Genomic DNA, 23447 nt, shown 5'->3' with positions numbered 1-23447 from the left:
TAATTGAATTCTTATTGACTCAATTCTTCAATATAAGTGTTTGATATTGGAATATTTGTGTGGATATTGTTGATCAGTCTCATGATTTTGAGTTTTATCACATTATTGATGATAAGTTTCTATTTTGAACCTCGCGCCTTTGCAAAGAGGAAATTGGAATAAGTAGAATGAAAAGATTTTAAATGAATTTGAGTAATCAAAAAGATTTTTCTATTTTTGTCAAGAGATTTGACAATTAGTTCCATTTTTTGAGAATTTTATCTAATGGTTGGTACTCTCCTATAGCAGCGCTTATGGCGGATTTACCAGGAAACTTTTATAGCAGACAGCAGTCAGCAGGTTGCATTTTTTTGTGAACATGCAAGCCGTTTTTGTATTGTATTTCTAGCAGGCTTTTCTGCTAAAAGTAGTATTAGTTTGATAAATTAGTTTACCAATTCATTTGATAAGTATACCACATAGCATTCGTCTACCAATATTTAGTTTGGTAATATAATTCTTAAGAATTGACAATGGCTGCTGAAAATTTGTGCAATGGTACTGTAAACGGTAAGATGAGGACAAGTGAAGGGAAAACACCGTTCCTCATTGGTGTTGCTGGAGGAACAGCAAGTGGCAAAGTAAGATATCGTATATTACTATCAGATTTATTTTTCAATATCCATACTTGTATAAGTGCCTCACACCTAACTTATATTCTACACTTCAATCCATTTCTACGCAGCACTGTAATATTCCAATATATTTATAATATATCATGCCTGTTCGCCTAAATTCAAATATCAATTTCTTTGAGGGAGCAATAGTTTTTGATCATCAGGCATTAATATCAGGATTATAACTCATTCCTTGCAATAGGCCTACCGTATTATTAAAGGGGAATTAGTCAAGGTTATGGCATTTCTTCCCTGCATTTTTTGCCTCTACAACATAGTTCCCATATTATCTATAGTTTTTGCAAACGCTATTTTGCAGCAAGGGGCTTTAAGTCGATAAATACTAATATTCTCACAGTTTTTAGCCAGTTCATCTTTGCTTCCCCGGTTGGTATTAGGAATACCAATCTGACAGTGAATTTGAGGGGGTTGCAGAGTGCCTAGTCACTTCGAAATGCTCTCGAAGTCAATGTTCCTCGATGTAGGCTAAGTAAGGCTCAGAACTGTTATCCCAATATCGCTATTAAAATGTTTAATATGCTACCTCCATTTGTGCGTCATTTGAGTGACAGTGAGTTTAAGAGGAGACTCAAGTCCTGGCTGCGTGCCAGACCATACTACTCCTTGAGTGATTTTTTTCAGGAGTCTATAGTTGACATTTAGTGGCCATCACCGTGTTTAGCCATCTATGCCATTATGTTTTATTTTTTGACGTGACAGTGTTGTCAAAAACTTTTGTGTGAAATTGTATATTGACGCGATGACCTACCCAGCTCATCTGGCTGGTTAATGGTCCTACAAATGAAGATTGAAGATTTCTTGTACGGTAGTAGTACCACTTTTATGTATAATTTTTGTGTTGATTCTTCTAGCAACTGAAAATTGAATCTACTAAGCCTTAGCCTATATGAGCTCCATCCTATTATAATAATTAATGAATATACCAGCAAAGTTTGAAATGAAACACGTTATACAAACAATGGCAAGCTTAAATAAACCCTAGCATGTTCATATTTTTAGAACAAAAGTATACTAATTCTTAAACATAAGTTACATTATATGCATCTCATCATTCACAAATATAAGGACATTTCACACATTCCAGAAAACTATGTGTCATAGCTCATAGGAAACAGAAATTACCTATGCCAATTTAATATTAAAATGTTTTACAAATAGAGTTTGTAATTGTTTCAGTCGACGGTTTGTAAAAGGATAATGGAGAAATTAGGACAGGTGGATGTTGACCACACAGAGCGACAGGTGGTCTGCATCAGCCAAGACAGTTTTTATCGAGAATTGACGCCAGAAAACAAGCTGAAAGCGGCCAAAGGACAGTATAACTTTGACCATCCAGGTAAACTAAACTGTAACTACGGTCTCAAACCATTTTTTAATCTTAAAAACGTTTATATCAGCGACGAGGGTAGTATGTAGCTTGGGTTTTGGGGTAGAAAAAATATTCGCCGACATAATTAGCTTGGAAAAATATTCACCGACATAATTTTGGTTGGGCATGGTGATACCTAAATGAGTCCTAAATTTTTGCTCAGTGTAATGGAAGGGATGGATGATGAGATATTAATCATTCTAAGGTGGGCTCCAAACCAACGAAGAGTAATTTTAAAATTTATAATTGTCTGTTTGTGGAGCAGGCCTAAAGCAGCCACCCTTCCAATAGTAGACCCGAGAGCTTGCTGCTTGAAGGCAGATATATCAACCATATCTGACGATCTCAGAAGGCTATGAGATCATTGATCTCATCAATGATGAGTCATCAGAGCTAGATCATATAATATGGCTCTGAATTCTGGGTCAACCGAGTCACCAAAATTATACTGACAATAATGTACAGTATTAATTTGTTCAACAAATATTAATAATATAAAGTAGTTTCTGAGACTGCTAACATAAGATGACTTGGTAATTGATTAGAAGATCACTTTCTGATTATTACTCTCTCACAAAACTACACATTTTGCAGTACTCATACAAAGAAATTTATTGGTAATTTGTGACGAATGCCTGAATTACCATCCTCTTCACCAATACCAGCAATGCCGGATGGGTTGTGTCAAGAGTTTAAAATAGATAACTTTTCACAATTTTCACATTTTCAACTATCGAGATGATAGTACACGTCAGACAAGGCCTACCAAGTCGTTAAGAAAAAAATCCTGAATGGAATAAAACGGATTTCTCATAAGCCAACACTTGAGTGTTATATAATGCAATTATATAATACGTATTAATATTGATGATCTGGAAATAGAAAATCTAAGCACCTTTTTTGAAACTTGAAAATGGTACTTGGATTTTCAGTTTTTAGATAAATAAGAGTAGCCCTAACCAAAAAGTTTATATTGATGAATAACTTCCAACATTTGTCTTCCGATGAGTCTTTTTTAAAAAAATGATGGGAAATTATAAAGAGTTCATCACTCACGTATTCATAAATCAATGATTCATAACATTATACATTTTATTGCCACTTGAATTCAGCTTATCGCTCCATATTTATGACTCACTTTACTTAAATTTTATAGTATCCTAAAGGGTTTCACTTTATAATGCAACAAGTGACATTACTCATTTTTGCCAGTAATTTGTAGAGTATCACAATGCTTACTGTAATGATATTATAAATAGCATTATTCAACACAAAATAGTTTCATCCATTTCCAAGATCTTTCAACTTTGTAATCATGGTTGATTAGCTCTGACTAAAAAATATTTTGGAATCGTGATTTGAAAGCTTGCTAGTTGATCACTTGAGATGGTTCACATTCTGTCAAATTTATGATCTTGATTTTTTTCAGATGCATTCAATGAAGACCTTATTTTACAAACGTTACAAGACATTCTTGCTGGGAAGAAATGTCAAATACCAGTCTATGACTATCGCACAAACTCAAGGTCAGATTGATACTAAGCCTAGGCGTGTTATAACTTACTATTTTTGTGATAACTTGCAATCAAGTATTACTTTCCTTAAGCTCAATCATTTAAGCGTGATATATTAATGGAGCGTTTCATACATTTCAAAATTATATTTAGACAAAAGGCTAGTTTGATTTTTTTCAAATTACTTAATTTAAGAAATTGCTTTTTTGACATTCAAGTTATTTGAAAGCATGATTAATGGAACGTAACAAACACTGAATAAAAAACTTGGAAATATATCTTATGTTTGTTGTCCCTGCCGCTTTTAATTTGCTCAATATTTAGAAAGTGTTGTCAATCCTCAAAATTGCAATACAGTATCTAATAAATCACAATTTATTTTCAAGTGACTATACATTTCATTAGAAATTTCCTAAAGTAAAGCAATCGCACCTCGGGAGGAAGACTGTTCCAACTCAAAAAAGTAGTTTATTCAGGAGAGCAGTTAGAAATTTCCTAAAGTAAAGCAATAAAATAAAATAATAGTAATTGATAGTTGAATATTTTTGTATATGAATAGATAAATAAATAAATATTCCTAGAATTTATACGTTCATTTTCTCTTTTCTAGGACGGATCAGTATATAACAATCTATCCTGCCGATGTAGTATTATTCGAAGGAATACTAGTATTCTATTTCCCTGAGGTCAGGGATCTGTTTCATATGAAGCTGTTTGTTGACACGGACTCTGATACAAGGCTTGCCAGGCGAGGTTAGTATGGCATATGCAAAATATCCATTAGAGAATTTCTGAATTCAAAATAATCATATATAGTATTACTGGAGAATTCCGGCATTTTTGTTGAAATCAAGGAAGAACTGAGTTCGTTTGATGGCTTGCCAGTTTTCGAGTAAGTGCTGATAAAGCATGTCTACTCAATCTTGATTAAGTTGGAAAACATCACTACACGAATTGTATTCAATATAAGTAGATCGAGTGTTAAGGCTCGTAAATTGCGAAACATTCTTATCAAAAAGTGTTGCACAGTAAACAATCTGAAACATTTATTGCAAAAATTCTACTGGGCTGATAGTTTGGAACTTATCAAATGACTGACTAATTGATAAAACAAATAAGGGTATTTATCCAGTGTTTCACACACCTATAGTGAAAATCCTATAATAATTTCACTTTTTGTGTAGTTGAGAAATTGATATTGTGGTAATTATTAATTTCAAATAAAAAGACTTAGACATTTCTAAATTTCAATATAATCCGTGGTTTTTGACAAGTTCTTAGTCTTCTTATTTGAAACCAATAAAAATCAACTGTTAGGTGTGAAGGCAGAGAGCCCCGTGTAGAGGATTAGATTTAGAATTAATTTACATTATACATGTTTTCGAACTACTGTGATGAAACGTTGCCAAATTCTGTTTGTGGAAGAAAGATGGATTGACAGTTCAAATTCCATTTAACCGAAAATTGCATTCCTGGACCAGAATACTACAAATGAATAACTACTAATCACAGTTACATTCAGAACCGTTTTGCATCCAGAATAAAATTGATATACGTGTACTGTAACCGTAGTATATTACTCAATCATGTGTTTTTTCTATGTATTTCTTGGTACTTTAATTTCAATCTCTCTTTCCCTCTATCTACTTTGTTGTAATGGAATAAAACCAGTATCTGTCAAAATTTTGTGTTTTTACAGTGATTCGAGACATAAATGAGCGTGGAAGAGATTTGGAACAAGTATTGAAGCAGTACATGAACTTTGTCAAACCAAACTTCGAAGAGTTCTGTCTACCTGTGAGTATTTTAATACTTTATTTGATAGTTGAAAAATCTCTCCTGACTTTCGATTTATAAGATTCATTGCAGGTCTGATATTTTATAGCATTGTAAGGCTTTGCATTTAATGGACAATGGAGTAATATTATGATTTCCTCCCAACGAGTACCAAGAACAAATTGAACTAATTATTGTTTTTGAATTTGAGAGTACGTAAGTAGGTTCATCTGAGTAAATCTATAAAGTAATTATTCATCTAGTAATCCGAAATCTCGACTTACAGTTGGATGGCATACATACCAGAAACCCTTTCCCAAAATAATTTATTTAATTCATAATTCGCGTTTAACAGGCTGGTTTAAACTCACTGGAATTCTGAATTTTGACAATATGATTTGAGATGAGTGATTGCTCTGAACTAAATAAGAACTATATTTATTTTCAGACCAAAAAGTTTGCTGATGTGATAATTCCTCGTGGTGCTGACAATACCGGTGAGTGAAATTACACATTTTTTCATCTTCATAATGTGAAAATGTTGTTTTTTAACAAGGTTAGTGTCGACTCCAATTAATTGTAAAATAGCTTGAGTTATGAATTTTGATACATTTTCTCTTCGGTTTGGGTGTGCTTTTATGAATTCTCTCAATTGGTTTAAGTTTGTGTCAGAATTCAATGGCCGTTCGTGTCTTCTCTTCTTTTCTATGATTATTTGCAGACATTAAAATAAAAAGTATTTTTAAGACTCTAATTAATTTTGAATAATAAAATGCATTCACGTCCTTGTTTTTCTGGAATTTAGATAACTAGAAGATAGAATAATAAACTGTAAAAAATAGGTCACTCGTTCATTAAAATTAAAATATCCTGCTGTTTATTATTACATTATTATCATCATTTTGGCGATCTTATAATAGAGGCTTTTCCTATAAAAATCAATGTTTTCAATTACCCTTCTAAAGCTTCATTTTCCCTAAAATTGTCACGTCGAAATCGTTGATAAGACTTTTGTGAGTGATGAGTTTTCAAATAACTACATCAATGAATATTTTGCTTCACTGGAAAGGATACGATAACTTTTATATAATTGCATTTTTGTCTACTTAGTCAATAAATTACAAAATTTAACCGCAAATAACCTCTCAAAGATCTTAAACTTTTGTATTAGAAACAAATCCTCATCTCCTTTATAGTGTCTTCCCTTTTTTATCATTTCTTGGTGTTATCATATGGTGATATTGCTCATTATTTTTCACTCTTGTTCCTTGCTCAATAATCTCTTATTGAAATGTGGCCCGCTAATATAATTCTTGCTTGAATGCTTGTATTGCCATTTGATAAATGTATCATTCACCACCTAGATTACCTTTCAAACTGCAGTTTTCTCAATGAAACTGCAGCTATGCTTCTCTAACTGCGGTCTTGTAACTGCAGCCTATAAACATTAACTGCAAGCTTGTATACATTCAATATTTAATTGTAATTAATTTATTATCCTCCATAGTTAGTATTAATCATGCACGCCCTTATTACATTATTATTTGTTTTTATCCTTTTCTGGAGTCTATTCGACTTTAAATTTGCGTTGTTCTCATTTTAAAAACTTCTTGTCTTTTCTGTCCCTCTATTCCATAATTTTTTGAGTTATATTTAGCTGAAAATGACGGCTTACCCAACAAATTACTTTGAGGGTCCCTTCTAAACTAAGAATACTCTAAGCAACTGCTAAAAACCACTTGCATATTTTGTTCGTAAACTCTTAGGGCCGGTTTCCGAGCTTGGGATCTATAAGTTCGGGACTTACAGAGTCCAGGACTTAAATAAGCGCTCGGGTGTAAATCGACTTTCTGAGTCACGATTTTATCTTCTAAACTCCGGGGTCTATTGAGTTCTCGACTTATTTGAGTCCAGGACTTTAACGCAACAAACATGAATGAAATTGACAATATTTTGCTGTTGTATTGTTGGCATTATAGCAAAACGGAAACAGCTGATTGCAGCGGAATAATTCAAATGAGCATGCTCTCCAAATTATTTTGTGAAAATACGTTTTGATTTCTTTGTAGGCCTATTCAAAGCAAAACCTAACCTTTTGAAAGACGAAAAAATGAACATTTCATTTTAAATTATGCTATTATTCATCATTGATCCTAACCAATGATTTTGGAATAAAGATTTCATTAGGCTATTGAGTTTGAAAACATATTTGTTTTGAAAAGAATGGAATAATAATTTATTATTAATATGTTGAATATGACGTTGATTAATATTCAGATTGGAATATATATTCCAAGGCAAACTTTGTATTATTTTTCTTGAACATTTTTAGGTTATGTCAGTCGTAAAATAAGGTTAGTTTTTTACATATAATTCTGATACAATTTTATTCTAAAATAAACTTGCAAACTATGAATTTAGATGGACTAATCTGAATAATTTAGGTATTCCATGACATCTACTACAAAACAATAACTGAATTGTGTTTTCTCAGTTAAGTCTAGAACTTAAATTTGAACCCTACCCCAGTCGAGGGTTTAAAATCACGCTGTTTTAAGTTCTGGACTTGACGATTTTTGATAAATCCTTGACTCGGAAAGAGACGAGAACCTAATTCAAGTCCTGAACTTATAAGCCCTTCACTCAGAAAGCGAAATTATAAACTCCAGGGTCTAACGTGATCGCTAAACTCCAGAGTCTATTCAAGTCCTCGACTACGTTAACGCTCTGACTCGAAAAGCCAATTTTCTGACCCCAAAGTTTAAAGCCAGTTAAAGTCTAGAACTTGGCTAAATCCTGAGCTCGGAAACCGGCCAATAAACTTCTAAAAATATTGATCTCTTTAAATATAGACTCTTTAAAATATTTTAAGGATTTTATAAAACGTTTTGAAATTCTCCAACTCAGCACCTTTGAATACATTTCTCGGTTCCATCTTTGCAATTGATTTAGTGATCAGGCAACAATGCCAGTCTATCAAAACTTTATATTTTGTAATTGAAAGATGACCTACGAAACTAGTTGTCTGATAAATAATTTGAAGTCAGTAATGCTCGTCTACAAAAATCACCTGGCGGTTCGTCTACCAAGTCTGATAATGTAAAGTATGCTTCACATTTGGAATGGTTGGTTTTTCAAGTACAAAAGTTTAATCTTCTGAGCTTCACATCAACTGGTGATATTTATATTGTGGGCAGTGGTATTTATTTGCGCTGGATCCAAGATGGACCTTCTATGTTGCTGTATTCATCATCCATATTCGTACTTCAAGCAGTTTCCTTCGGTATTGATTCGAGTCACTAATCTAAGTGAAGAATCTTCCGACGATAATATCTTCAATCAGTAAATTGTTCGTTATTTTGATGCTAAACGTGGAACAGTGTAATTAGCTGCTTATATAGACACTAGAGTCAGCGTTACTTCTGCTAAAAGTTGTGTGAAATAGTGAATTTGTGTATCAAGACTATCAACAATAATTCTCTTCTCATCAAACAATGACACTTGAGTGGTTTGAAATGGTAATAGCTCTTCATGCTGCAAATGATTTGTGAACTAAAAACGTATTTCTTCAGGGCTACTTGATTTGTTAGTTGAATAGTTTATTTTTGAAACTTGAAAATTTATTGAAAATCCTAAACTAGTTGTTTTTATATTAAAAAGTTTTTTAAAGAAGGTTACTATGGTATTATTTGTAAACTAATTTGTGAACTATAATGGTTTACATTTGGGTAAAGCTGAAAATTCTGGAAACATTTTATAAAAATATTTTCTGTATTTTAATTTTAGTAGATTATCAAACGCCAATACTACGTTCTTAGTTTAACATGATTATGTAGATGTAAGAGTTGTATGTATGCTCTAACATAATTATAATGAAATAATTATTGCTCATTTAGATAATATTTATCCCTCCTTCTTACTTTTAATATTCACATTAATCAGATTCACGTTATAGATGATTCACATTTTTTATCTTACCATTGGTTACTTATCAATTTTGTATCGGAAAAGAATACAAGAAAAATCACTCTGTTTTTCAAATAAGTTACAAAATTTATTTGTAAATTTACCTTGAATAATTAAAGCGAATCAAAGTTTAAAATAAATGTGTAGTGTACATTAGTTATAACATTTGAAATTGGATAGTCATATAACTGTTTCAATAATCCTCCCCCATCTTATAAGGATACTCACTTTATTTTTTATCTTCCTTTACACAGAAAATAACCGTATCTTGGCTGTGGAATTCACTCAATCATTTTTAATCCACCTTCAATGAAGTGTCCTGATTGGGATTAGCACTTGAAAGCACTGCAAACCTACACTTGCACCTAAATCTAACTTTTTTGCCAAAATTCACAATTATTACCAAATGTATATTTTATTTACCATCCTAATTTGTAGGATGGTTTGTATTATTAACATCAGTTCCTTTTCTTCAATAAAACTAAAAGAATATCATCATCATCATCATTTCATATTATATACCTAATACTCAATTTTTATCTCATCCAACCCATCTAATTTTGAGTTATTTATTTTTAAGATATTTTTATCGCTTGATACGAACATTAATGATAACGAATAAAACGACCTGAGATCGTCTCAATCATTTATTGCACAACTTTGAGATGCTACTTTAATTTTTACACTATTTATTTAATCATTCAGAATTACACAACTTACAGAAAAGTACCACAGGCTTATAAGCCCAAAACGGTTCCAATTCTAATTTATACAACAGTCAAAATGTAGCTAGGTTAGGTGTCACTTAGCATTCATCAATTACACACTCAATTTACAATTCAAAACACACAAAAATCATTTTTAAATTAAAAAAATACTTCTGAATTAAATTAAATTAACAATTTATAGTAATCTAATGTTTGGTTTCACAAAACTTGGTCAATCGATTTGACATGGTTAAACCAGGTACGATTTTTAACGAGTGCACTGGAACATATACAATTTCTATGGAAATTGTTACTAGATAAATCCAGGGTACACTACTTGTAAATCGTACCATGTTAAAATGTCTTGACCGCGCTTGGTGAAACCGGGCATAAAAGCAGGAGGTGGAGTATAACATAACATTCTAAATATGTTATAATTCTTGATAATCCATCAATTATTGAATATTATAGATCAAACATAATTCATGTACACCTTTAATGTGTACTCACATCACTTTTCATTCGGGATTTCACTCCATTCTAAACTCCGGGTTTTCACTTGTTTTCTCTTCTTCATGACCCGGTTTCAATTTTCCATTTGATCCTACTTTTTATAAAGTATTTTGTGTCTATGTATTCTTAATAAACACCAATAATAGATCTATTTGATACCTATTGAAAACATTATATTTTTTATAGGCAATTTTTACCCTCAAAACATCCACGTAGGGCTTTTCATTACAGTTTGACAATATTTATTTTTTCGTGGTTAGCAGTTATAAGTCTTCCAGACAATGTATTTTCTTTATTACTCTGTGTAGCAATTGAAGTAAGCTGATGATTTTATTCAAGATGTATTTGCGCTAGATGAGCAGTAAATTCCTTGAAGTTGAATTATAATAAGTTCTTAAAATTCGTTTCACTGGAGTATTATTAGTATAATCCGTAGTGTTTGCATGAACTTTTGGAGGTGTGGGAACATTTTCTTTCTACATAGCTTTTAGTAAAATGGAGTAATCAGTAATGCCTACATTCAGATTTATAAAAATAAATGCTCTTTAATTCACTCAGACATCTCCTATTCGTTCCTATTATTTGTAAGAATAATTCCTTTACTATCGATGATTTTGTGCTTTTCAATTGTATCCAATGAATGAGTTGAAAGGTATTTGAATCAATATTCATCAGACAACTTAGAATTTCTAATCGATTACAATTAGTAGTACTGTTTTTGTGATGAAAATGTCCATTTGTTATGTTTTTAGACGGGTTCATGTATTATAAAATATTTTTAATACCTCTAAAATAACCGCTTTCAGATTTACTTGATTATTTACTAACTATTGTTATGTTGGAGGCTATTCAATTAATAAAATTTAATTTGTCGATTTTGAGAGCAGCTTATTGAGCAACATGCAAAAATGTCTCCAGTATTCGTTCTCAGTTTCTTTGGACCTGTAGTTGTTGTCTCTAGAATTCGAATGAGTTGTACAGATTGTTGAACCGTTCCGTAATTAAAATAGAATAGACGTTTACAAATTCCACTCTACATTTATTTTTACAGTTTCCATGACTGTAATAATTTGCTAAACTATCAAGTCAATATTAGATTTTCTACATTTGTAATCACATATAGATCACATCTGCCCAAAATATTGCATTTTACACAAAAATTAACATTGAATAACACAAAGATCTTGATTTTTTACTGGAGCTTTAAAAAATATACAGCTATTGGAATACTCTTCTAAATACTTCAATATATTTGTTACCTGGTGGTTCAGACAGCATCTAAATCTGTAGGTTTACTCATGTCTCATCATCATCTCAATATCCACGCACAATCCCAGAGCTCATGTGAATATCATCCTCAAAAAAATTTGAGAAGGCCTACATACAAACTGCCAAGAGAAGTTCACATTTCTTTCACTGCCAAATAAAATGTATCATTTCCAACCAATGTTGATGACAAGTTCCAAAGTAGAATTTCTCTGATTCATTGAAATAAAAGAAAGTAAATGCAACTTTCTAATCTCTATCACGGTTTTTGACGTTTGGTAAAAAATGGCTCATTTTAGATTTTATGTATATCTTGGCATTCAAATATTAACATGCCTGGCTCTAAATTCATTCATTTACTTAAATTATATACGTCAATCAATCAAATATTATTCCAAAATAAAAGAAAAATACACAACTTTTTAGAATTTGTGTTTCTTTTTCTCTAAACATCATTAATAGGCGAAAAACCATCATTAACACGAAAAATTACCCAAAGATAAGCAATAGACTTTTTCATTGAATATGAATCATGAAACATTGTAAGCAAATACAATATAGCTCTTTTATTAGTGTACATTTAATCAACATTGACCAAGTCAGCTGTAACTGGCAGTAATTGATGTAGACATTTTGAAGCATAGCTAGGGTTCATAATGCAGTACAACAACTGTACCAGAGGTAGAGACTGGACTCTTGACTGGACACTATAAAGAGTGTACTGGACTTTTTACAGATACACATATCATTAGTTAAAATTTTATTCATTTATTAACTGAGTCATTAATCGTAATATTCAATACTAGCAGGTAACCCGTGCTCCGCAAGGGTCTAATTAAAAATTTCAAGGCCTACTGAAATCTTGAAGAATTCAAAACAGGCCTATCACAATCCTTGGTAAATTAAGAATCTATATGAAAAATTTCAAATTAATCAGTCCAGATGTTCAGACGTGAGGATGCGTCATTCGTGAATTTCCTATCCAGTACGTGTATAAGCCAATTCTTTCCTTTATTATATTACAGATGATCGGGAGAGGATAACTGGCAGAGCTCAAAACTGTCTCTCTCTCCCAGATTTTGTTGGATAAAAGTTTCCAAAATAAGTGATTGATAGAAAATGAATGTATAGTGGAATCCGTGAACGTTTATCTATTTGGATGTGCTTTGAACGGCGAACACAATCAACTAATTTGGTGCATTTGTGTGTTAATTTTGAATTGCAGTTGCTATAGACTTGATAGTTCACCACATCTGGGACATTTTGCATGGCACCTCTCCCAGTCTCAGCAAGACGTCTCTCTCACACTCAAATCAGGGCCTATCTTCGTCTTCCTCCCACCGGCGGCGCACTAGTTCCGGCTCAGGAACTCACAGCCGATGACTGCCGATGATTACCGATGAGGGCCGAACGCTGCCGACTATTTCCAACTGTGTTACTTATCCCTAACACTAGTAAAATTGCTAGATCCTTCGTAACTTTCGTCCTTTCACTTGAGTCTCAAATTGAAAACTCGATAAGGATGGATGCTTATTTTAGTTTTAGTCACAGTTTCTTAAATTTAACTATTGCTTTTAGAATCTTCGTCTAGTTTTATCCTTTGACATTTTTGTCCTTTAACTTGAGTCTCGAGTTGAAGACTAGATAAGGATGTATAATGATTTCCTTAGTAGTAAAATCAAATCACTTTATAGTTTCTTCAAATCAACTAATGTTATTAGCATCCTTGTCTAGTTAGATCGAAATTTTGTCCTTTAACTTGAGTCTTGAATTGAAGACAAGCTGAGGATAAATGATATTTTAGTTTTAGTCATAGTTTCTCAAACCTAGCTAGTGTTATTAGAGCCCTTTATCTATTCCACTCGCCTTCTTACCCATCTAAACTTTTTCTATAGATAAAACTAATTATCTAATACTTCAAATTAATCTACGTGCATTGCAACACAGGTTTAATCATTGTGTGATTATAGATTACACACTGTTCAAATTGCCACACTGTTTTTCACTTAAGCTGCGTTTACACCAAAGTTAATAACAAAATGTTAATAACTTAATCCTTATAGATTCTATTAGATTGAACTTATTACATTGAAGTTTCGTTCAATCTAATAGAATCTATAAGGATTCTACATAATTCTATAAGTTATTAACATTTTGTTAATAACTTTGGTGTAAACACCCAGCTCTATTGCTTGTATCTCAGAAAGAAACTTCCAACATATTTGGTGGGGTGTAACTCATATTATGTGCAAGTATTTAATCTTTTCGTTATTTGTGTTTATTTTCGAAAATTATTTTAAATAATCAAATAATAATAATAACTTATTGTAATTTAAAAGCCAAGACTTAACCTTCCCAAACTTTCCTTCTACCTTTGAAATCTAATTAAACAGTACCTTCAGGCTATGTTCATCTAATTTCTCACACTTGCACATATGAGATATGGCACATCTGAGGAACTCCACTACGCGTTCTTAGCGTGGCGTACTATGTAAAAATGTATTAGTCTGCTGTGTATGAAAATCTTTTACTTAATTACAGGGCTTTTAAGGTTCAAGAAACATAATTTCTATCTTTTTATTATACTATTGCACAATATTCTACATACTATTTGGTTATATTCACTATTCAAAATAATTAGTTTTAATAGTAGTTACATTCACTTCTATCATTCACGGCAGAAAGCAATTTTTCTTTAAATAATTATTGACCTGTTTCTATTCCATGTTGTCTAAATTATTCAAATTGTACTTGAACCTAAAATTTTTATTTCATTGATTAAAAATTACAACAATTATGAGAATATTTGAGCTTTATTTTTTGTTTTTAATATTATTGATCTTTTATACTATTGAAACTGATGCTTTTTATGTTTAATTAATTTACTAGGCCTACTCTTTTCATATTTTTTAAGACTATTCCCAACTTTATACAATGTCTTTTTATCTTGAACTTTTTGAAATAGCTTTGATATTAATAGTAAGATTAGTTTTAAATCGATTGGGTTTTCCGGTGTAAGTTAATTTTTAGAATGCTTTTGCACAAATATTTTAACCAGTTAAATTGTTCTTACTTTTATTGAATGACTAGTTCGCTTAGTTTTTGTTATGAATTTAGGTTTCACTATTTATTTTGATTGTAGATGAAAGGACAATTTCAAATGGAGAAAATTCCAAGTTTCAACAGTGAATTTATTCATGTAAAATGCTTTCAGTTTTTCAATTTTGTTTTTTAATGAATGTTATATTTGTGCTGAAGCGTAGAGCTCTTCTAATCGTATTCCCGTACTGTTAATTAAGAAATGAACAACTATCCACATACTAACGTAAAATAAAATAGCCGTTATTGCTTCAAATATTGCCTGTTTCAAGGTTTTTATGGGGAAAATAGAATGTATTTCATCATTTTTGAGATACTTTTATCATGCACATTTTGGAAGTACAAACACTGCAAAGATCTGAATGTTGAGCACAAATTAATGCAACCATATCGACTTGGCTATCATTTTTTCATTCATTCTTCATCACAATTAAGATTGATTGTTAGCTAAGAGGGAACAAATAGTTTTCATGTATGTAACTGTGTCAAATTGTTGATTGTAACACACATGTTACAAATTGAACATACATGTCATGCTCAGTATTTGCTCAGGTTCATTATGATTGTATTTTTATGAAGCACTAAAGTGACAAATGAACACATTGTCAATAATATTAAATGGAGATCTGAGAGCTAAATTAATACTTCCTGCGGTAAATTCAAGGCCGCAAACTGAACTAAAACATTTTTAGTTACTAACCTTTATGCTTAATACTGATCAAGATTTGTTTGAAAAGAAAAACAAATAACAATTTATCCCTTTTATGGAAATTGTTTCAATTGTCTGTTTATGGAGAAACACAAAGCTTCAACATTTGATGATCCATGCAACAATGATTATTTATATTTAGCCTACTCCCAAGTCTATTAGAATTAGAATATTTGGTGATTGAGAATATCACATTGTAAGGGTTCACACCAATATTTTTATATATATCATCTTATTATCGGTACTTAGATATTAATTTTACTAAAATATGCAAAAATGTATTAAATATTGCTTTAAATAAGAAATGAAGTACCCATATTAATACTATTGAAAGTTCTCTATAGGAGACTTTATTTAGATTATATCCAAGTAGTTGAGTGTCTTAGAAGTTGAATTTTATCTAAAATTGAAAATCGTAGCCTATAGATATTTGGTAGGTTTACTTCGAGTAGTATGTGGTTAGGTAAGTTAAATGAGTAGGTACTTGGTACTAGAAGGTATGTAAAATATGAATAAATGAGCAATAACTTGATGTTTTTGAGAACCTTGCAAAAAAATTAATGTCTGAATATTATGGAAGTGTAGTTGAAATTTGGAAATGAGAAAGGCTTTAAAACCTCCTATAATTAATCTTATAGAAGATAGAATAACATCACAATTCCCATCTTTTACACTTTTTTAGTGCGTTCTACTTCTATTATTTATGAGTGTTCGTACACCTTACATTTTTAAATCACTACATTTGTTATCTTCAAAATCAATTTAATTTTATATTTTCCTTTATTAAGAGCGGAGTTAAAACTAGGTCCTATCTTCAAATGAGTTGAGAAGTTGAACAATTGAATACGGATTCTATTTAATCAAGATGTAAACTGTACATTCTCATGAGGCGGATTTTTTGTAAAAATATTATCTGACTGCACCTTGAAGACTGCGTTATTTTTCGTCTTTTCTAAGATCAAATGGTATTTTTATAAAACCGTTCTCCACAAATCCTTTGATATTATATTCTTTAAAATCTGATTTCTTCACTTGACTTCAATACAATATGGCTAATTTCCAGTGTGCTCATTATTGTTTAATTAAGTGTCAATTAAATGTACGATTCACTTAGTCTTAAGCGAATCTTGTTTTCGATTTAAAGGTAGCTTTCCTATAATGAGATTTCATTTAGAGTTTATATAACATTCTCACTACCTACTATTAGTAATGAGAATTGCAATTTTTGTGTCTTCACTTTTCAAAAAAATTATCTATTTCACAGTCATGAGAAATGTTAACAAATTATTGGATCAGCCAATTTAGATTAGTGGTCTAATATTTTGCAATTTAAAACTCTGTGGCTTGTCAAAGACTATTCAATTATCAATTACCATTGTAAACAGGATTAAGAGTCAAAATAAAATAAATAGAGTGAAAATACTTTACACCAGTTCTGTAAAAAATCAACTATTTAAAGTTAATTATTTAAAACCCCAATTCATTCTCTTCAAATCATGATACAAAAATGATAACCGATACAGAAATAAAATATTTATACCATTAGTAGTTATTGTTAAATAGTAGCCTGTACAATTACTCAAACATTCATAAAGTCCTTGTTTTTTACCATGAAATCATCAAGTTCCTTAGACAAGTAAACTAAAATTGAGTTTTTCTACATTACTAGAAATACAAATTCTGTGAGTTATAAAAAAGTAGGAGATAAATTTAACGTAGCATATCATTATTATTGACAATAATAAGAAAACAGAGTGAAATTTTACTTGTATTTCCTTAATGATACATTTTGTCATAGGGTAGGCCTACATTTTTTACTAATCAAAATGTTTGAGCTTTCAAGAACTCAGCAGCTTTTAAATTGATAAATGTAAACTTTTCATAATTTTGGTACAAAACGTTAGCTTATTTTTGTGATTTATGGATGATTATGTTCTTTTTTCACTAAGAATTCGTCAATTACATCTCCCATGAAATTGTTGTAAATGAATTCCTGTCAATTAATTAATTTTAGTAAATTAGATTGAAAAGTAAACCTACATTTTTACATTCACACCGCTCTGGGAATAATTCATTAATATCATACTTAATGTAAACCGTTTATTTGATATTTAATATTCTTACCTACCTCTCTACTATTTGAAAAACACTCATAATTTCCAACTGGTATCAAAACTTCATTCCTTCCCATCATTTCTTGTAGGGTAGGTTGTACCATAAATTCAAGCCTAATTTTACTGGTCCATCTCTTATAATTATTAGACTGTTCTAACATAATAATCAAATAAAGAAGTCATTCTATAATTATTTCATCTCTGTCGATCACTCAGATTGAAAACATTCTTATAATCGAAATACTTCAGATTCATCTCAATTCACATTTTACACTGCATTTAATACCGCCATTGGATCCACTATTCTATGTCTGTGATAAGAATTTTATTTTTATTTTTTGTAAACAAATTTATTGATACTATAATTATGAATTGCTCTTATATCGTTCCAAAGATATGAATAATTTTAATTTGATTTTTCTGAGTGTGAATCTTTGATAACATTTTTATTGTTGATAATTATAATAATCAATTTATGATGCTTTGAAAAAAATCATCATTCCAATTGCATTAAAAGTTTCTAATAGAAATCAATATCTGTTGTTTGAATAGCTTGTGTAATTAAATCAATAATATTGTGGAATGTTGCACTTATTAATAATGAATTTGTATAGATTTCCTTCTAGCGTACAGCTAGCTTAGATTGTTGTGCTTTATATAATGGATTTGAAGCGAATTTTTTGCCAGTCCAAAGATTATTTTTCCAAAGAAATATTTTTGTATTTACAAAACCAAACATTCATATCCAATAGCGTGTCCACTGCCGTAAATGCTGTTTTGTTGGAAATTTTTATAATCCGATAAAATTCTGTAACATGGACGTTGTTTTCTATGTAAAGGTGCACCACATAAAATCATACAGCTTTGAATAAATAATAACCTGTCTGTACGATGAATATAATATTAAGCTGATAGTGTTTGATGAGAATATTAGATTTTATACTTTTATGTCAATTTTCCAAGATTTGAACATTTTCTTTCTGCAATAAAACAAAATGATGAAATATGAAGCATGGTTTTTGTAATCCCTACACCTCCCATCTTCCGAAACCAAAAATCGCAAATTTTTTTCAATTAATTGTAGTCATCAGATCGCCTGTATGACACAGTGGTCTAGGGTTCGATTCTCGATCCAATCTGGCATTCTTCTCATTACCGAAGTCCACATGTCTCATGAAAATGAATTATATGTATCTATAAATACCAAACGCAAACAATAACTTGATTCATAAATGCAAAGCTGCAATAATGCTGTGTATCTTACTTAATTGGGGTTTATGAGGTCGAAGGGTTAGAAAATATATGGGAGTGCGGCTATATGTTCTTGAGTTGTGCCACGGTAATCTACCACTGGAAGTACAGTGTTAAGGAGGTGGAATCTGCATATTCATACGGTTTATTATTGAAATAAATCACAATTTTATTACAAATCATATGAATTAATCAAAATTATTTAAGTACCGAACAAACATATAAACCCTCTGATAAAGGATAACTTTAGCCTCTAACTTAGCTAACACAACTTAACAGCCATAACATAGCCCTTAACTTCAGCTTCTAAGTAGAATGTTATTCTTCAAGGTGTTCCTGGATCTTTATTCTTTAATTAGCGTTCTGGTTTTTATGTTTGTTGGTTCTGTCACGTATAAAGGATTTTTCTATTTGATTCTACAATATTATTCTTCGCTCTTTAATACTAATCTATGCTTCTATGTATGTGGCATTTTATATGGATTCTAAGTAAGCTACCATCATAATTTTATCTACGCGTGTATGTCCATTGAAAACCTCGTTCCTTTAAAGCTCGACATTTGTATAATCTGAAAATTGGCGAATGAAATATTTTCAATCAGTGTTCAGATTTCATACTGGGCTATTTTAAATCAATGCTAATTCAACTATCAATAAAATGGGTAAATTCGTGGAAATCATTCACTGTTAATAAACTGAATAAATTTATATTAAAAATAATAAATTCATATTAAATTACGTTATTTGATTTTGTTCTGACTGATGTATCCTTTTGTTCAATTACAACTACATAATTTGCGATCAAGTTTGTCATATAATACATTATTATTTTGAAAAAATGTCTGTATTGTGGAGCAACTTGAACTATAGCAAGGTCCACGTTATAATGGCAGTGTTTGATTAGCAATTGTATTGCTATCCTTGTCTATCATTCAACAAAGCGTATAGCACTACCTCTTTGTCGCTCTGCTCTGTTGCCAGATCGGCTTTTATTAATGTAGAGAAATAATTAATTAACAAAATATTTAATCTTGATTATGAAAATACTATATTGAAATGATTGAAAAATATAATTTCTTGCTTGATAAAATATAATTGATTATTTTAGACGAGAATGAACAGTTACGGTAATATTATGTCGATAAACCGGTATCAGTTACACTCCATAGAAGGCATTGACAAGACAGAGGATCGGCAACGTTGTTCTCCTATCTTTCTCCACTGCCATTATAAAGTGGACCTCACTATAGCAAAATGATGACAACATTAAATAACAAAATGTGAGAAAACATATTTGATGAATACCACATTTTCTGAGATACGGTACCTAACACATTTCAACTGAAAATAATTTGACAGTTTGAAAAACTATTCTTCCTTTTCTCATTACAGTTGCCATTGACTTGATAGTGCAACGCATCAGGGACTTCCTGTTCAATAGGGCAAGGGGTGTTATGAACCCACATACGCTGTCTTCGGCCCAATCAGCTGCTTCCTCGCCCACAACAGAGGGCGGAGCTAACGCCGCATCCTCCAATCATAGGCCAGCACATCGTACGGGAAGTGGTGATAAACAGCGCACATGTTTGCATTGATCCTCACCTCAATACGGGATTGATTCTAATCATTATTGTAAATGTTGGTCGGTACCTGTTGTAATCCTAAATGTATCCCTATAGCGACTATGTGTTGTTACAATAATGTAGTCGTCTTGCGTATGAATCATTTTTAATGTTACCGAGTTCAACTGTAATATTATACTATAAATACAATTTATAGAATTGTATTCAATATTATAAATATAATTTAAAATGTATAGTTCCACTATAGTGAACTAGAATACTGTATTATGTATGGTAATAGCGCTCTATTACTACTAAGTTGAACTCGATTGCTGTTTTAATGAGTGGAGTCATATTTTAGACTAAGTTGATTCCTTATTGGAAATTCAGAATACTTGGAATTCAAAAATTCATGAAGCCAAATTAGGGGCATTATTTTACACCACAACACAAAGTAACTTATGAACAATATTATTAGTTTACGGTATTACATACCGTAATATTACAATATTATCATTGAAGCCCTATAATGGATATAATCTGATATAGGTAGCCTATAATATAGATGGGATATTAAAATCTATACAAGAAAGTGAATGATTTTGGATTGCCTTACTCCTTATTGGAAGGCAAGTTCATTTCACCCTTACCAAAATATAATTTTTCTCTATAGTTTTTGTATTACAATTAAAAGATTCCGTTAAATTTGAACGCCTGGGTTATTAAATGGATAAACCATTTCTCAACAACCAGGAAGGAAAATATATTTGGAATTCTGAGAAAAATAAATTTATTCAACTTGTTTTCTGTATTTTTGGAGATGATTTCAACTTGAATATTATAGTCAATTTCTCTGGAACTCAACGCTGATACCTTTAAATTCATGGTATGCCATTTTAATGCAACTACCAAACATTTTAAAATTATATGAATTAATTTTATTCTACATTTTCACAAGAGAGTTGCTAAATGCCTTTTGTATTATTAATCAGTATTGATATAACATCCGTACATTACTCGTGTTGAACAGTTTCATTGTACTTTAATACCTTTGAATGCCATATTATTGTCAGGAATAACACATTTTCGTGATTTAAATAATTTAGAATGAAACGATTGGCTGATTATAATATTCAATTAAAAAAAAACGTGCTTATGTATTATGATGAACTGAATGAGTTTTTCTGATTGGAAGTCCTTTTTTTATTACCTAAGTTTCTGGATTCAATTACCCAGAATAAAAAAATCACATCCAAAATTAATCAGACATTGAATAATTTCAAAATGTAAAACGCTCAATCCTTTTTAATTTTAAAAGACGTTCCTAGTCTAGTGAAATCAGAAATAAATTTATTGGATTAAGGTTTTTTATTGATTAATTATTTATAAGTTATGCCAAGCTCTCTGGAAATTCAGTTTCACAAATCAATCTGTATCTGGTTCAATTTTGTTGATATTGATAATAATTATTGTTTTATTCTAGAGTCTGACATTCAGTAATGGATTACTGATATCAATTTTTATATAGATATATGTTTTAATCTAAAGTCTATGACATTCAGTAATGGATAAATTCGTTGTTTACATAATATACGTGAATATAAAAGGCCTTGCCTGTCTGTTTCCAATTAATATAATTATATCATTAATTCAATATTATCCCCAATTTATTATAAATCTACTACTTTTGTTTTTCAATCTTTGAGTATTAATCAACATTTTATAGAGTTGAATTAAAAGTGATCGAACTTCAGTGGATATTTCTATTAAACTGGAAAAATGAAATTAGTGCAATGTTGGACCTAATTCAAATTGATCAACTCTATTATTGATAAGTTACGGTATTAATCTAGGGGTTTGGTTCTATTTGGAAATAATAATCGAATGGTATTATGGCGTGTTTCTGGGATTTAAGAAAAATTAAAATTAATTGCTGCTAATCTGAAAATCAATAATAATCTTCATTTTATTATTTTAAAATAATTCAAATAATCAAATAGACTGATGTCAATTGTTTCCTGAAACAATTCAGTTGAAAACATTTTTTTAGATCTAATCTTTAGTGATAAGTTTCTGAAATTATTTACAAGTATATTTTTAGTGATAGACCGGCGGCATTCATTGATGAAGTGTGACCACTATGGCCAGTATATACAGGGTTGTATAATGTACGTATACATTCAATTCAAAGAACTGTAATATTCTGATTTTTAAGAATAAACCAGACATAAACTTCACAACTTGATTTGTTTCTAGTCTAAAATTCCAAACATAAGATGAAGTGATATTTTCTTTGGTTCTCTGCAAATAAGCTTATGGTGAACGAGAGCAAAACAGAATCTATATTGTTTGGTTTGAGTAGAAATTGTGAAAAAAGATCAGTAAAACTACTAGGGATTCCAAACTCATCCATCTTAAATGGTATCAAGATCCGTTAGGATTATTACAATTTGGGATAGAATAGTATCTATAATCCAATTATTTTTACTGCAGTTCATTTTCAACATCAGTTGTGCGTTCTCAGTTTTCTCTCCTTACATTTTCCCAGTTGTTATATTTAAGAAGAATAATAAATGCATTCACAAATCATAAAAATATTACAACATAACATTTGAGTAGCACAAAAATAAACCATGTTACAATATTGTTGTCATTCATATAAAAACATGATGCATTAATTTACCACTAATATAGTCATTGATTTATAAGTTGTGAATATTAATGATCTCTTAAAAAAGCCTACAGTATATGTTTATCGTTTTAATGGTATATTTTATAAAAATAACTCTATAGATACTGTGGGTGCTTCAAAGTTCTTATAAGTCATTAGTGGTTTCATAGTTACCTTTTGTTTGTAAATTAAGAAATACGTATTTTTGTTTTGGAAATAAAATATTTATTTTGGTGAATGAGGCTTCTTTTAT

The 23447-nt window shown here is 30.7% G+C and overlaps 1 protein-coding gene across 2 annotated transcripts; it reads left to right on the top strand.

Annotated features, from left to right (window-relative positions):
- The first annotated feature begins 317 nt into the window (after positions 1-317).
- On the top strand, positions 318-23432 carry LOC111051032 (uridine-cytidine kinase). 2 transcript variants are annotated; one of them, XM_022337452.2, is made up of 7 exons: positions 318-620; positions 1854-2013; positions 3476-3572; positions 4171-4313; positions 5260-5357; positions 5785-5833; positions 20354-23432. In XM_022337452.2, exons 1-7 carry the CDS (start codon positions 513-515, stop codon positions 20554-20556), a joined length of 858 nt encoding a protein of 285 aa, XP_022193144.1. In that variant the 5' UTR covers positions 318-512; the 3' UTR covers positions 20557-23432. The 2 variants fall into 2 exon arrangements, with proteins under 2 accessions (XP_022193144.1, XP_022193145.1); XM_022337453.2 differs by lacking the exon at positions 20354-23432 and adding an exon at positions 13014-18720.
- Positions 23433-23447: the final 15 nt, after the last annotated feature.

The sequence above is a fragment of the Nilaparvata lugens genome, chromosome 7, assembly GCF_014356525.2.
Source record: "Nilaparvata lugens isolate BPH chromosome 7, ASM1435652v1, whole genome shotgun sequence".
Lineage (NCBI taxonomy): Eukaryota > Metazoa > Arthropoda > Insecta > Hemiptera > Delphacidae > Nilaparvata > Nilaparvata lugens.
Note: the sequence above shows the minus strand (reverse complement) of the source record. Positions and strands in the feature narration are given on the sequence as shown.

What these genes read in the sequence shown, in the direction of transcription:
- LOC111051032 (XM_022337452.2), top strand. Translation starts at nt 513, where the DNA reads ATGGCTGCTGAAAATTTGTGCAATGGTACTGTAAACGGTAAGATGAGG. An exon ending in TACAAGGCTTGCCAGGCGAG is followed by an intron (nt 4,314 to 5,259) that starts GTTAGTATGGCA and finishes GTGTTTTTACAG; the next exon opens with TGATTCGAGACATAAATGAG. An exon ending in TCGAAGAGTTCTGTCTACCT is followed by an intron (nt 5,358 to 5,784) that starts GTGAGTATTTTA and finishes ATTTATTTTCAG; the next exon opens with ACCAAAAAGTTTGCTGATGT.